We start from the raw sequence: 15760 nt of genomic DNA on the forward strand, positions 1-15760 counted from the left end.
GGGTCAGCCTGCCTCATCCTCCAGGATAACCTCTTTGCCCCTGGATCCAAGAGCAGAAAATCCAGAAACAAAGAAGCTGCGACAGGCACCTTCATCATCTGCAGGAAGTTCTTGGACTACTTTGTCTGTAAGATGAGAGACAGTTATCCACACATTGATATGCTAAAAGTCAGTCTGAATACAGAAAATATAGGAAAGTTCATAGCGTTTGGTATGTAGAAGAATTCAGTGTCCACACAGACAGGCCCTGGTACAAGCAGGTAACCTCTCTCACATCACCTGCTTCAGTCACAAGCACCAGCGGCTCTCTTGTGGGTTGGCACTTGAGGTTGGAGAGGCATGTGAAATGCAAGAATTATCCAGTACTACAGGTAGAAAAAGAAATCTCACCACCAAGTAACACCTACCCAGCCACGCATGTGCATATAGACATATGTGAGTTGCTGCTACTCATCTAAAGGGCAAGAAATAGTAGAATAAGCAAGGCACTTGAACTCCACCTTAACCTGAGAAGGAAAGAATCCATTACAGACAGAAAAAGCAGAAAGGAACATTTATTTTATATCTTCACACAGGCTCTCCTTCCTGCTCAAAAGTAAGCATCATCATTAGCATCAGCAGACTTCTTTTACCTCTCTGAGGTGCTGGACACAGGGACAATGGAATGGGGCACCCCAGGAGCTCACCTCTGAGAGTTCATCCTCAGAGCCATGCTGCACATAGAGCTGCCATCTCCATACCCCTCACCTGGGGTCCTGCATAGCTCTGTCCCTACCCCACCTACTACTCCATCAGATACCTCAGATATCTTGGGCTGTAAACACAAACACACAGATAACACACAGGCCTTTGTCTCCTGTACGTGAAATATATATATATAGAAATCTCCCATTGCCTCTAACGCAGGGTCAAAATCACCACCTGAAAGTAAATTCACCTCTTTAAAACTGAACCTAGATCAGAACCAGGTGGGGGAAGGAATCGATCCAAATCTCCTAATCATGTAATATCCCATCTGCTGTTGCTGAAAACGCCTGCCCCCAAACTAATGAAGCGTTTCACAGCTTTTGGGTTCTTTTGCTCTTCCAAACATGATTTGTTAAGAAAAGAAAGAAAATTGACAGAATGAAACATTCACTGACAGAGCTCACAGCAAAATGTGCTCTGCTGCCACCATATGGTCATGACTACACCTAAGGCAGAGTTTTAAAATACAAAATATTTGTGCTTCTTCAGAATACATCAACTCAGTAAGCCTGTCATTTTCACCTATTTTCTTAAGTCACCTCCATCTGGGGGCACTTGTGCCAAATCTGTCTGATGACCAAGGTCCTAGCGTGTTATAAATCGTACAAAAAATAAGATTGCATTTTCTATTAACCCTAAATCTCTTGTCGTTGTTGTGCATGACAATTCAGCACAGCAATCCAGTCTTTCACATCTCATCAGTATTCGTTTTTCATCAGCTGTTTTTGTATTTCAGGAGGTGCCTTCCCCCCCACCCCCAACAGCCCTGTCAAAATATTCCAATGACTCATTACCTATTCCCAAAATACAGGGGAAACAGTTATGAAACTGTGATATTCAGCTCAAAACTCAAAAAACAAATCACGAAGGGCTGCTGTAAAAAATTCAATAGCAATATAGCCACCTCATGGTGGGGGGTGGTGTGCATCCAACTTTATTTCTCCTTTTGTGGAATGAGAACAAGTTTGTGAGACACCTGATTTCTTAATTGTTATTAATATTATTATTATTAAAAAAAAAAAAAGCTCTGCAAATCATAGAGTAACAGACCAGTTCAGTCTGGGTTGGACCTTACAGATCATTGAGCTCCAATTCCCTGCCATGGGCAGGAACACCTCCCACTAGACCAAATGAATGAAAAAAAGTTGCCAGTGTTTTACATTTTGGTGACAAATACTTCCCAACAGTTAGTTCTCTTGGGAGTCACTTTCAGTCTTTATTAATGAAGAATGACACTGCCTGGGACGTAGCCAAATCTTTGTGCAGGGATGTGAAAAACACCAGCGCTGAGGCTTAGGCTGTAATTTCAATTTCAAAACAGTTAGAGAACAAGTCTTCGGATGATTCAGTTGCATACCATAAAGCAGGTTATAATTAAAATGTTTGTGTATCACAAGAATTTCACAACCTCATGGTTTAATATCACTTGGTAGATTAAAGGTACCGCCTCAGGCCTTTAGGGTGCTGTTGCATTATTCCTTGTCTGATACCAATGAAGTGCAATATGGGTTGGTACGTGGACCATACTGTTTATAGTGGAAACTGGCTGACTCCCATTACAGTATCGGCCTCACACTGTGCTTGCCACTTTGTCCCTCTAGGTAATTCACAAACCATAGGTACAGTCATATATCATCCTTTCTCCATCTCCCTTAGAGGAAGAGATGTTTGAGACAAGAATACTCAAAAAAGTTTTAGGATCAGTAACATAACCAAGTTGTCTGTTTTGGGATGGATTGACTGTGGAGTCCATGCTGAACTTCTCATTCAACATGAAAGGCTGCATTTAACACTAGCATTTAGGATGACTTTTTTCAGCTGTTACAGATACTAGTTGCCCAAAGTTCAAGAAGAAGATGGCCACAATAGCAGCCTGTGTTCTGGAAAGCCATTTTTGGTAACACAAATTACTATAATTTATTTCGTTGACATACGTCAGTGCTTTATTGTGATGGTTTTGACCTCAGTGAAGAACTCATAGGAATCCTTTGCTCCCTCCCTTCCTATGCCCGAGGCTTTCATCCCACCAAATGGCAAGTTCAGATCTCTAATAAGCCAGCAGTTGGTCCACACCAGTCCAGACTGTAGTCTTCGTGCCACCCGATGAACGCGTCCCACATTGCTGGACCACACAGTGGCTGCCAAGCCGTATTTCACACTGTTGGCCCTTCTGATCACTTCTTCTTCTGTATCAAATGCTACCACACATGTCACAGGACCAAAGATCTCTTCTTGCATGCAGCAAGATTCATCCTGCACTTCAGCAATAACTGTGGGCAACATGAAATAACCTTTCTTGTTGCCAGCTGGGAGATCTAAGGAATCCACTCCCTCTCCACAGAGCACTCTGGCTCCTTCAGCCTGGGCTCTCTTCACATAGCTTCTCACCTGTGAAAGCAGCAGGAAAACATCGTTGCTAAAGGACACCGAATACTAAGGGTCCATCTCTCCAGTTTGGACAGAACAGCAGGAGCCTCCGAGTATCTCCAGCTAGATCATGTTGCCTTTACTTTTCTCTAAACAACAGAGGGTCATTCCCTAGCTTTTGTTGTTATGTGGCTGGAAAAGTAAGGTTGGGTATTTCTTGCTGTAAAACAATTGTTCTCCCTCCCCAAACAGTAATCTAGCAGGAAACATTGCTGGCCCTTCTAGCTAAGTATTTTTCAAAAGGGTAGGACCCCTGGTGAAAACATAAGTGGTCCCAGAGCCTCCCTCTCACAGGAGCTTGGGCAGTTTGCTATGTATTCCATACCACAGTTCATTTCATCTGCTCCAAGGGATCAGTAATATTTTCCTACTTCACAGGCAGACTTGTTAAATGTTTACATGCCACTAAGATGATGAAGTCACAAATGCTATAGAAAATCTCACAAATAAATAATTAAAGCTGTTTCCATGGCTGCTGCTATTGTATACTACCTTGAACACATACCACATGCTGTTGATCTGCTTCTCCTGTTCTGAAATCATTGCCTGGTTTCTCTCACTATAGAAACACCACAGAGACATCACAGGGTGTCTTTTTTGCCTTTTAACCATCTTGGTAGGTTAGACTCGGAAGTCCTCTGTGGTGCCACAGACCGAGGACCTCGGGAAGTGGGTGTTTCTACCACTCTACTTCAGAACAGGCCTGGAGAACCTGCTGAGGCATCAGGAAGCATGACGAAGGTCTAGCTTTCTCTCTCATTCTGCGGTTTTCAGTCTGCTTCTTGCTTATGCTGATGGTGTCAGATAGCTTTGGGATATGAGCATCTGCTCTCCTGAACACTGTCTGACATCATAAACATTAATTTCATATAAGGCACTAAAACAGATTATGTCTAACTGTGCACCATTTTCAGCTCCCCTCCACACATATGTGATTCCAAATTACTGAAAGCTGTCCTGGGAAACTGTGTATTGTACTGCCCAGAATTTGTCAGTGATGTAAAATTGACTTTTACCTTGGTAACTAACTTACTACGCACATAAGTGATCTTAGCAAATGCAATATTAAAATCCATGAAAATGTTGCTGAGTGCTGATTGGTTAGTATAAATTCCAGATTCATAATTAACCATTTTGAATTATTTCATTAAAACAGGAATATTTTCTTGTCATTTTAAATTATTTTCCCCATACAATTGATTTTTCCAAAGTAATCACTTGATTCCAGGCCACAGGCAACAGCAATGACTTTGAATCATCATCCTTCTTAGCTAACCTTGGAGAGTACATGGTTCTTCCCATATACCGTTGAAATCACCTTTTGTAACCCTCTAAAAAATGAAATAAGATCACAAGCTGAATGTAACATCATCACCTTTTCTAGGTGTTCTTTACTTATTAGTGCTCCCACGCTGACTGTAGGATCTGAGGGGTTCCCAGCCTTCCACTTCTTCACCTCTGCCACAAACCTCTTCAAAAACTCACTGTATATGCCCCTCTGAACAAAGATCCTGGAAGTGCAGAGACAGATCTCACCCTACCAAAAAGAAATAAACAAACAAGAAAACCAACAATATTAGTTCATATTATACTGTACTATTGATGAGTACCAGAAGTCACATCCCAGAATGAGATTTGTTTCCCTGCACCCTCAGGAGTGCAAACTACATTCGCCTACACTGCAAAGTGTTTTTTTTCACCTCAACAGTTTAGGATTCAATTCAAAGGTTTGTGCACACGCACACACACTTAAAGATAGCCACACACTTAAAGATACACACACACCACCTGCTGCAGAGAGGGTTTATATGCTACAGAGGTGGGAGGCACCTGGTTGGCAAAGCTGGACTTCAGGGTTGTGGGGATGCATTGGCTTAAGTCAGCATCATTGAAGATGATGGCAGGGTTTTTGCCTCCCAGTTCCAGCGAAAGCCTTTTGCAGTGTGGAGCACTTTTCTCCGTGATCCTCTGGGCAGTCAGCATACTCCCCGTGAAGGAGATCAGAGGCACATCAGGGTGGCAGACGAGGGCTTCTCCTGCCTTGGCGCCTGTTCCAAACACCACATTCACCACCCCGTGAGGTACCCCTGGTGGGAAGAGAGGCACCAATTCCTCTGATCAGTCAAGCTTGCCTGATATCCATCATCAGAGATCCAGGTTTAAGTCATTGAGGGAAGAAGCAATTGTTCTCCTAGTTTTGCTTAATGGTGCATCAAATACAGCCATGACACAGCCATTGGGAGATGATTCTCACTTTCTTATGCTCTCATGATTCCTCTGCTGTCACCACAGACTTAGGACACCCTTAAGTGGAGTGTAGGAGGGGGAAAGGAAGAACATAAAGATTTTTCATGAGAAGATAGTGGAAAAAAATGGCCAATAATTGGGGTGGGAACATGGAATTGTATGAGGACAGGGAGAGCTTTTTGTCCTGCAGTGCAACACTCAGCTATAGCAAACAGTCTTTCCCAAAGTCTTTGAGCACTTTCTGATTTCTCCAACCAAAAAATGGTGCACAGACAAGCATTTCAACTCCATACCCCCTCCCCAGCATGCTGCGGGACTTACCTGCTTTCTCTAAGAGCTTACACATCATCCAAGCTGTGACAGACGTCATCTCGCTTGGCTTGGCAACCACAGTATTTCCACATGCAATGGCAGGAGCTATTTTCCAGGTCAACAAATATAGTGGCAAATTCCAAGGACTAATTAAACCAGCTACAAAGAAAAAACATAAAAGGCAGGAGTTTAGTCTCCTGGGATACAAAACTTGTTTCTCTGACCTCAACCAATTCAGATTTATGAAGCACATTTAGCCATGGCTTTTATTTCCAGACAACTGTACAACAAATTTGCAGCTAGAAACATTTCCCATAGGCAGATAACTTTAAAATATTTGTGCAAATGATCCTAAAGTCCATCAGCCAAACTCTCTGAGTAGGTTTTACTGCTTCAGGGCAGAATCTTACATGCACGGGAAGTTTTTCAGTGTTTTCTAGGAACATTAATGCAAGGTTAACCATAACAGTAATTTACATCAGCTGCTCTGCAGTAATATTCTGTGTTAGCAAACAGCAAGTTAAGCAGCCGTAATGTGTTAGCTCAGATCACTTGCTTTCTGTTGCTCTAGGGAGCCTCCCTTTTACCCCCTGTCCCCTAATTTTAACATTAAATAAGGCATGCATAATATGTAATGCATATTTTCCTGACAAATTTTAACCTAACTTCAGAGTTCCAAAGGTTTATCAGTGTACAAACTGTTTCCACAAATTGCTGAACGACCAGAATGTTTTCAATAATTGCCTTTGAGAATACTTTCACCTTACATATTTATAGGAAACAGTGAAAAAAAAATTCTGTAATTGCTAGGTATGACTGTTCGCAGACACCACAGGATTTCATGCTATTTGATGGAGCAGATGCAGGGAGTGACTTTTCCTTGTGAGAGTAATTCTACCAGTATTTATGTCCTCCACTGATCAAGAAAACTTACAAATGGGTCCTCTCCAGGTTAGCCAATTTTATATTTTAAATAATTCAAGTGTGAATGTGGAACATTCATATACATAAGATATTAGGAAGAAGATCTTTACTGTGAAGGTGGTGCAGCACTGGAACAGGTTGCCCAGAGAAGCTGTGGATCTTCTGATTCTGGCAATGTTCAAGGCCAGGCTGGACAGGGCTTTGTGCAACCTGGTCTTGTGGAGGGTGTCCCTGTGCATGGCAGGGGGTTGGAACTAGATGATATTTACTGTCCCCTCCAACCCAAACTATTCTGTGATTTAGATAAAACGCCTGATCATGGAATCATTACCACTCCATTACTGGTCAGCTCAGCACAGTCACTATTTCTGAAGCATTAGCGGCATCTGGTGGCCGAGTTCAGCAATTCCCCAGGTAAAAGAGGTTTCTCCACGTACGCACCCGTGACAGGCTGAAATGTCACGTTGTAAACTACTACTGCTTCCCCAAAGGTGAGAAGGATCAAGCTCTCTCTGCAGCACTGTCTGAACTCCTGACTGCTTCTGAATGCCTCACGGATGCACAGCAGGAACACCTACTTACTCCGTGCTGCCCCATGTACAAAACGTAAGAGTGATTTTGAGAGCTACCAGATTAAACCAGGTGCTGTTTGAGGCATCTAAGCATTCTTTCTAACGTGAAGTAGAAAAATTGATTTTGCACAAAGTTGCTCATGCTTAGCAGGCTAGTTGTGCTTAGCACACAATCCAGAGACAATAAATGCTCTTTAAAAATCCTCTTTCTTTGTTGACCCACTGCTGAGGCAGACATTGCCAAGCTTTTCAGCATTTCAGGAGCACCATACCAACTCCCACAGGGGCCCTCAAGGTGTAATGCACACAGCCCATGGTTGCCATCTCGGTGCACTCTGTCACATGGTGAAGGATGGAAGACGCAAAGAATCTGAAGTTGTACACTGCCCGAGGGATGTCCACTGTTCTAGCAAACGTAATAGTTTTTCCTGAAACAAAAAAAGCACACTGCTGTGTTATCACCGGCATAAACAGGGCTTTAAACTCTGCCCTGAAAATCCATTTGAATGGGTTTTAGGAAATGTCTTTTGTGCTGTGACCAAGTAATCCCCGGCACAACGCAAGCATAGTCTATGACAACAGCTTCCCTGATGTACTGCGTTCTAAACAACCAACAACTGAAGTCAAAGTCAGTAATCCTGAAAAGCAAGAATGGCCCAGGAATCCAAACTCGGTGACTTCTGGTAAGTTCATGCACATCAACTCCAGTTTGCTCTGACACTTCATACCATACTAGAAATTTGGACCATACCCTCCATTTCAATATCGAACAAGACACATTATATTTGAGAAGGAGAGAAGCCAGAGAGTTGTAGTCTATGGGGCAGAGTCTAGTTGGAGGGCTGTATCTAGTGGAGTGCCTCAAGGGTCAGTACTGGGACCGGTATTATTTAATATATTCATCAATGATTTAGATGAGGGAATTGAGTGTACTATCAGCAAGTTTGCTGATGACACTAAGCTGGGAGCAGTGGCTGACACGCCAGAAGGCTGTGCTGCCATCCAGCGAGACCTGGACAGGCTGGAGAGTCGGGCAGGGAATAACTTGATGAAATATAACAAGGGAAAGTGTAGAGTCCTGCATCTGGGCAGGAACAACCCCAGGTTCCAGTATAGGTTGGGGAACGACCTGTTAGAGAGCAGTGTAGGGGAGAGGGACCTGGGGGTCCTAGTGGATGACAGGATGACCATGAGCCAACACTGTGCCCTTGTGGCCAAGAAGGCCAATGGCATCCTGGGGTGTATTAGAAGGGGGGTGGTTAGTAGGTCGAGAGAGGTCCTCCTTCCCCTCTACTCTGCCCTGGTGAGACCCCATCTGGAATATTGTGTCCAGTTCTGGGCCCCTCAGTTCAAGAAGGACAGGGAGCTGCTGGAGAGAGTCCAGCGCAGGGCAACAAAGATGATTAAGGGAGTGGAGCATCTCCCTTATGAGGAAAGACTGAGGGAGCTGGGTCTCTATAGTTTGGAGAAGAGGAGACTGAGGGGTGACCTTATTAGTGTATATAAAGGGGGAGTGTCATGAGGATGGAGCCAGGCTCTACTCAGTGGCAAACAATGATAGGACAAGGGGTAATGGGTACAAACTGGAACACAAGAGGTTCCACTTAAACTTGAGAAGAAACTTCTCAGTGAGGGTGACGGAACACTGGAACAGGCTGCCCAGGGAGGTTGTGGAGTCTCCTTCCCTGGAGACATTCAAAACCCGCCTGGACACATTCCTGTGTAACATTATCTAGGTGTTCCTGCTCCGGCAGGGGGATTGGACTGGATGATCTTTTGAGGTCCCTTCCAATCTCTAGCATACTGTGATACTGTGAGATCAACAGTTCAAATTTTTACCCTGGTCCTTTGACTCTGCTTTTGCAAAAGCTTCCAGGTCATGTTCAATTAGGTCTGCCAATTTGTTCAGGATCTGAGATCTTTCCAACGGACTTTTTGAGGACCAATTTGGGAAGGCATCTTGGGCAGCTTTGACAGCAGCTTCCACCTAAAGAAGCAAAAGATGGATGGTGAATGCTAATGAAAGGCCTTAGAAGGAATCAAACAATCAGCAGATGAATTCATATTTGGGAGGCTCATAATCCGGATCACATTGTTGGAAAGACTGCATCTCTTCTGAGCTATGACTATTGACAGCTTCTCCATTTTCACTTTCTTGGGATACTATCCCATAACTCAAGAAGCGTTACTGAAATAGAGCATTTAGAAAAGAAAATGCCACTGTAACTCTTGCTTTTCTCTAAATTCCAACAACTAGTGGGCAACCCTCCAGGCCTGGAGGAAATACCAGACTAGTCAATTATCACCAGGCAAGTGCCGCCGGCCAAACACCCATGCAGAATCTTGTTTCTCATAGGGAAAGTGCAAGAATCTCCCAAAGCGAATGCAGCCTCAATCTAAATGTCCACCATCCTTGCAACACAAGACTTCAGCCACACCAGGCAATGATGAAAGTTGGGGAAGGAACGAACTGTATGGCCTGCTAGCCTTTGACTTCCAATTTCTTTTCCACAGCTGGTTCAAGCAAAGACTAAGAATATACTTACAGAACAGCACTCAAAGAAAATATTTCCATCTCACCTGATCACAGCTGGAAACCCATTCACAACCTCACCGAAACAAAAAATAAATAAATGGTTCCTTTCTAAACTCTTGGGGTTTGGTCAGTTCCCTCATCAGATACCTAAGGAAGTCTACAGATATTATTAATATTATTATATGTCTCTATATAGATGCGTATCAGTCTCCTAAGTATTTTGTCTGAGATGTCCATAACTGTTGCATGGTCGTTCAGCCTGACCTCGCTGAATAGGGGCAGATTACCGGCACTTTTCTGAAGCAGACTAGGCTTCAAAGGATTAAAATTCACCAGAAAGCTTTCTGTCTCATCAGTCTTTTCCCCTGGGCTCTTAAATGGAAGTTACCTGCATCTACTGATTTATAAGCAGCTCCTTTTTTATGTTTCCCAGTCTCTCAGATTACTAAAGATGGTTCCAACATCCCTCTATATTTTAATTAATTACCCTATTTCCCAGCTTTTGCTTCATATATATCACTTCTTATTGCTTCTAATGTCTAATATAAGCACCAAGTTGAGCTTTTAGCCAGAGCTGTTTTAGCTGCTTACCCATCATTTTTGCTTCCAGTTTTCTTCAGCTTTTGGAAATCTTCCCAAGTCAATAATTAGGAGGATGCTGATGTAATATTAATCAGATCATTCTGACCTCTCCTAATTTTGCCATGTTGCTGGTTCCTGTGTAGTCACTAACGGCTCTTTTCCACCAATTCCATAAAACTGAGCTCCAAATTCATTCCTTCACATTGTGATGGGTGTTATCAAAAAACCACCACAAAATAACTAACAGATTATTTACTCAGAAGGACACAAAAGTGGGTGAAAAACCCCTTCCTCCCCATGCATATGAGAACTTATGATCTCTCTAAAAATAAGGAGCAGAGTCTGAGGGCCAGAATGACATTGGTATGGAGGCCAAGGTGGGAAAAAAAATCAACTTGCACAAGGTCAGCCAGATCACTGGCCAAGCTCAGAACTGCACTCTTTCAACTGTAGCTGGACAACCGACTGCTCAGGTGCTGACCAGTGGTGGGCTGTCAACCACTGAACGGCTGGAGTAGGGCCAAAGCTAGTCTGGGAAAGGGGAACTGCAGCTTCTTCAATGAGTCAGGTGTGGATGGCACAGTACACCCTGAAAAGGTTCACCCTCTATGAAACCACACACCACTTTTACTAATTAAGTTGTTCTTCCACCTTCCCGTCATTAGGTGCCATTGTGGTGCTGCTTCTCATCTGCCGTGTCCTCTCTGGCCTTTTGTGCTTCAAGAGGGAGCTGATAAGAAGTTAAGGCTATCTGCATTGTTAAGCCAGTGGGGGTTTAGGAGAAGGAAGATGATGTTGCATTTTCACAGACAGCAGAAAATTAGCAAAGGAAGGAATGAAGTGGCAGTAGACTGATCTTAAAAATAAAAAAGCAAGAGGAAAAAAGGAGGGAGACTGGTACAGAAGAAAGAAAAGAGCATACAAAGGTTAATCAGTTACTTAGTTTGCCTGGCAAAAAAGCAGCAGAGACAGTCAAGCCACAAAGAAAACACATGTAAGAATTCAACTATGAACTTGTGTGTCTGAAACGCTTCCTTCTGCTTTCCTCTTCTGCACAAAACAGACACAGAGAAAGAACACACAATCCAGGCCCGTCGTAAAAGGTTGATACTGAAATACCCCAACCTGCCCTCAGGACATGACATTTGCTTTCCCAGGAGATGATGCACAGGAGCAAGGTTCTTCGAAGAGACTTCTTTTTTTTTTATTTAAGAAGATACTTGTCAGGACTAATTAGCCCTCACAGCCTGCCATTGGAGACACAGGGCACCTGTTCAGCTTGCTTTGAGTACTGCTATTTGGAACCTAACACATCTAGCTTCAGGGAAAATTAACCCCTGGAATAAAAACCAACCCCAAACATTTAGTGGATTTGGCAGAAACTGGCTGAAATGGCCAGTGCATCTGAACTGGTGTTAAATTCCAGGACCAGCAACAGATTTGCTGTCTGCCCCTGTTCTGCCCTCTAACCGTCCACCAAAATGAACCAAGAAAGAAGTCCAACTGGACATTAAGCCTTGCTAGAAACCAGCATCCCAAGTTCTCTGCTGAACCTGGGTCCACATGATTAATTTGCTGCCTCTAGATGCCTTCTATGTAGTATGTGACTGCATTTTCCCCTGAAGCATATTCCATCAGTCACCAGTGGACACCAGCTCTGCAGAGCCCAACCTTCTTGTATAGTTGTCTAAAGGCAGGAGTAAAGCACTTGGCAGGTTTACAGGTGTTTAAACCAGGTTCCTGCTGCTACACATCATCACTAATTCAGAAAACTGAAGGAGCCATTGCTCTTTAGTGTATTTGAAACGTATCTCCAGGATGTCCAGCAGCCTACTTCTGCTAGGCTGTTCTGGCACTCTCACATCTCTCTAGTTTTAATGATTTTGCAAATGAATGAACAGGAAGATTTGCACCTGCAGATCAAAGAGAAGTCTCTTCAAGCATAATTAGGGTTGGAATGAACTTGCACCAATGTATTTTAGCAAATCCAGCCTGTTACTCTTTAACCCTTAGTCATCATCATCTAGCAAATATTTACCCAGTTGAAATTACAGTGCAAAGTTTTCTGCTGAGAGAAGCAAAGACAAAAGACATCAACAGGACTGAAATCCAAGTGAAGGGAACAGCTACACACAGTAGCAGTTTGTTTAAAAAAAAAAGTTTTGAAAATACTTGTCAAAATCTTCCAGTCCCTTTGCCTTATCCAAGCTTTTCTGCTTGTTTCTCTCTTCAGTAAATCTGAAACACTATGTTGGACACATTTGTAGGTCCCTTATAAGGTAGCTTCAATGAAAGTGCAGTTCCCCAGATGAATGTCACATTGCCCGTCCACACCTGAAGACATATAAGGTAACAGGAAACATTCCTCCCACTGGAGAGCACACGGCTAGGAAACACTACACTGATGTAGAGGACAGGCTGCATTACAAGGAAACATACACTCATCACAGCCACTTCATCACCTCACTTAATATCCAGCTGCTAATACCAAAACCAGAGAGATCTGGAAGCTGTTTACAGTCTTCAGGGAAGAGTCAGCAAGCCAAAAATCCTTTTAAATGACCACCGCAAATCATCAAGACACTAAGGAAGAGCACAGTTGTATACGGTGCCTCCAAGATATTTTACAAAAGAGATCAATAAACCCTTTTCTCTCACACAGATTGTTTATACTTACAGCTTGTCTAAGTGTTATTGTTAAGTTTTGTACAAGCCATCTCCTACGTGAGCTGAAGGAGCTTCACTGAAGCTGTGTTGATTTATACCAGCCTGGGATCCAGCCTGTAACTTTCTAACAGCAAAATATAAGAAAAAAAACAACAGTATTTGCTGCTGGTGCAGCAATAGATTACACAGCGCCACAGTACAATCAAGAACTTATATAAGCATTTAAGTCTCCAGCATTTTTTTGTTCTCTCGCCTTCAGTGTCTCCCACTCAAAATACTAATGCTATGTGCATTAAACGTTTTCAGTTCTTTGCACATCTGGATAGTACTCACCTCTTCTTTGCCACTGTCTGGCACCCTGCAATAGACATCTCCAGTGGACGGATTATAGGAGTCTATGTAGGAGGAACAAGGAACAAATTTGCCACCTATAAAGTTTTCCAGCACCAAGAGATCCTTTGAGTGAGCCATCGTTAGCCGCTTGCTTAATCTGTAATTTTTTTCTGCAAGGCATCAGGTTGGATTAGTAGGTCTGTATGTATATTTGCACAGCAAGTCTGAACTCCTCCCCCTCTCCCTGTTTTCCCTGCACCGCTTGCTCATGAGGGGGAAAAAACCCTGGCAATAACAGCAGAAAAGAGGAAAGGGAGGGGGGTGGAAATTACTGTTTCTGTGACACTCGGCTCTTTTCTAGGAGTTGAAGCAGGGAGGCAGGACCAGCTTAGTTGTTAGAAACAGCTCCCGTCTATACAAAATGAAGTACTAAAGAAGAGAAAAATAATTTGACAGAGAAATTTCTTCCTGCGTCAGTTCTTCAAGCTACAGTCTGAAGCCCTTTTGCCCCAGATACACAAAATAATTCAACACACAAACATCAAGCCAAGGACCTGCTTCTTATCACCAGCAGAGACAGAGAAGAGACACCTAGACAACCACGTCTGTGGCTCATGTCCACTGCTTGTCACCATCAATGCTTTTCCTTGTAACCCCAAAACAATGCTTCTGCCAAACCAAAATATTTTAAACATAAGAAGCGCTGTTTTTTTTTCCACCAGTATCCCCAAACATCAAACAACAGAAGCAGCTGAATGGCCCTTCAATTCAAGAGCTGAGAAGCACAATCCTACCTGATACACTGTTATACGTTGTCAAGAAACCCAGTTTTTAAAAAAGAAGCAAGACAACAGCTTTACTGCTTTTGCTTCCGTATATATGCCAGTGGAAGCTACCTCACATATAATTAGGTTTTTCTTTAACTCCCCAGTAACCTGCCTGGTAAGAGCTGTATAAAAGATATTTTTCTCCAACAGAGCATGCTTAAGAGTATCAAACTGCTCCTAGATTGCATGCCAACTTCTTCCATTCCAGAGATACTCTACATCCATATTAGACAGCAGTGTGTCGTCACCAGGAGATTGTAAATACCTCAATCAGCAATTTTTAAAGTTCTTGCATCCTATACCACTGCCAAGCCATCATATTCCTTGTGGATCAATGTGCAAATTATTTGGATGGAACAACAGTGATACATTTTTGTTGCACAACAGATCATTTATGCATCAACCAACTGGTGCCTCTGGGCAGAGTTCAGATCGGTGCTGAAAGGTGGTGCAGTCATATTGAAATTGGATTAGGTAATACCTCCAGCTCCCCAAAGTTACAGACCAGGAAAGCATGAAGTAGATTTTCACTTGTCACGGAATACAGTCTCAAAACTCAATGTAGGAAGGGTTATTAGAGGTTCATTCTGTATCACACTTCCTTATCCACAAACAGCAAGGAAGTTAGTGTAGTCTTAAAACTGAAGACATGTTTCTTCTGCCTGTAGCACTTCTGCTGTCCCCTGACATTTAAGGCAACCTAAACATTTTCAAGGTTTTAAGGAAAGTTCAAGTGGAACAGTTTCAACATAGGAGCTTAGCAGTACAAAAATCTCTGGAATCCAACAAGTGCACTGAACCTTCACAGCTGGCATGCTGAAACTGGTTAAGTACTTAAATGCAATGTCTTCGTTATAAAAAGACATAACAAATAGTGTTAATTCATAAGATCCAGTTCTGGCAATAACAGTTTTCAGATATTTCAGATTTTGTAAGATTTTACAAAAGTCATTTCCACATAAAGCGCTGCTGATACTTCTATAATGTGCATGTAGTCAACAGTACAATTGATCTATCTGCACTATCAAGTGCTGGTTATCATCTGCCTAATTGGGCCTAAAACATATAAGTGCAAAAACAGTCACCTACCAAAAAAAGGCATGTGGGAAGAGTTGTTACAGACTGAACATAACTTTGAACTAAACAACCATCATAGGCTTTTTGTGTTCTTCATCCCAGAGGGCACAGCTTTACTTCAGTCAACCTCAGTGAATGATGCTCTGGAATGACCACTCCTTCCCCACACTACTAACTATGGTCAAAGAGGACCTGCGTACAGGTTCTGAAACACCCGAGATCCTCTCACACTTCCTACAGAAAAAAAGTCTTCTGAGCTGTAGTAAAGTGTGTCTGTCCTGAGCTTATGTTGAAGGCAGCAGCAGGACTCTTTTCAGCTGGAAGGTTTCACTTGCCCTATTACTGACAAGCGAGAGGGAGTTACAGGCTCAAGTAAGCACAACAACTTGGCTTTAGCATACACCCCAAGAATAAACTGTCAGCTTTTGTTCAAAAGAGCACCAAGTCTGAATGAAAGAGATGCATATGTGCAGTAGCTGCAGAGTAAGATGAGAAAAACTGAAGTTGTT

General features: G+C 42.8%; 1 protein-coding gene across 1 annotated transcript; it reads right to left on the reverse strand.

Annotated features, from left to right (window-relative positions):
• Positions 1 to 1660: 1660 nt before the first annotated feature.
• ALDH8A1 (aldehyde dehydrogenase 8 family member A1) lies at positions 1661 to 13585 on the reverse strand. The gene is made up of 7 exons (XM_062639629.1): positions 13348 to 13585; positions 9069 to 9216; positions 7502 to 7657; positions 5743 to 5892; positions 5005 to 5261; positions 4550 to 4711; positions 1661 to 3135 (listed from the first exon to the last, which is right to left on the reverse strand). Exons 1-7 carry the CDS (start codon positions 13483 to 13485, stop codon positions 2683 to 2685), a joined length of 1464 nt encoding a protein of 487 aa, XP_062495613.1. The 5' UTR covers positions 13486 to 13585; the 3' UTR covers positions 1661 to 2682.
• Between the last annotated feature and the right edge of the window lie 2175 nt (positions 13586 to 15760).

This window comes from Pezoporus occidentalis, unplaced genomic scaffold (assembly GCF_034315485.1).
Source record: "Pezoporus occidentalis ecotype Australia unplaced genomic scaffold, CSIRO_AGI_Poc_V1 ctg61, whole genome shotgun sequence".
Taxonomy (NCBI): Eukaryota; Metazoa; Chordata; class Aves; order Psittaciformes; family Psittacidae; genus Pezoporus; species Pezoporus occidentalis.

Excerpts from the sequence above, each read along its gene's own strand:
- ALDH8A1 (XM_062639629.1), bottom strand. The coding sequence starts at position 13,485 with ATGGCTCACTCAAAGGATCTCTTGGTGCTGGAAAACTTTATAGGTGGC. Across the intron at positions 9,217-13,347 it reads CAGACAGTGGCAAAGAAGAG|GTGGAAGCTGCTGTCAAAGC; the intron begins GTGAGTACTATC and ends TTGCTTCTTTAG. Across the intron at positions 5,893-7,501 it reads GAGGGCCCCTGTGGGAGTTG|CTGGTTTAATTAGTCCTTGG; the intron begins GTATGGTGCTCC and ends TTTTCTTTGTAG.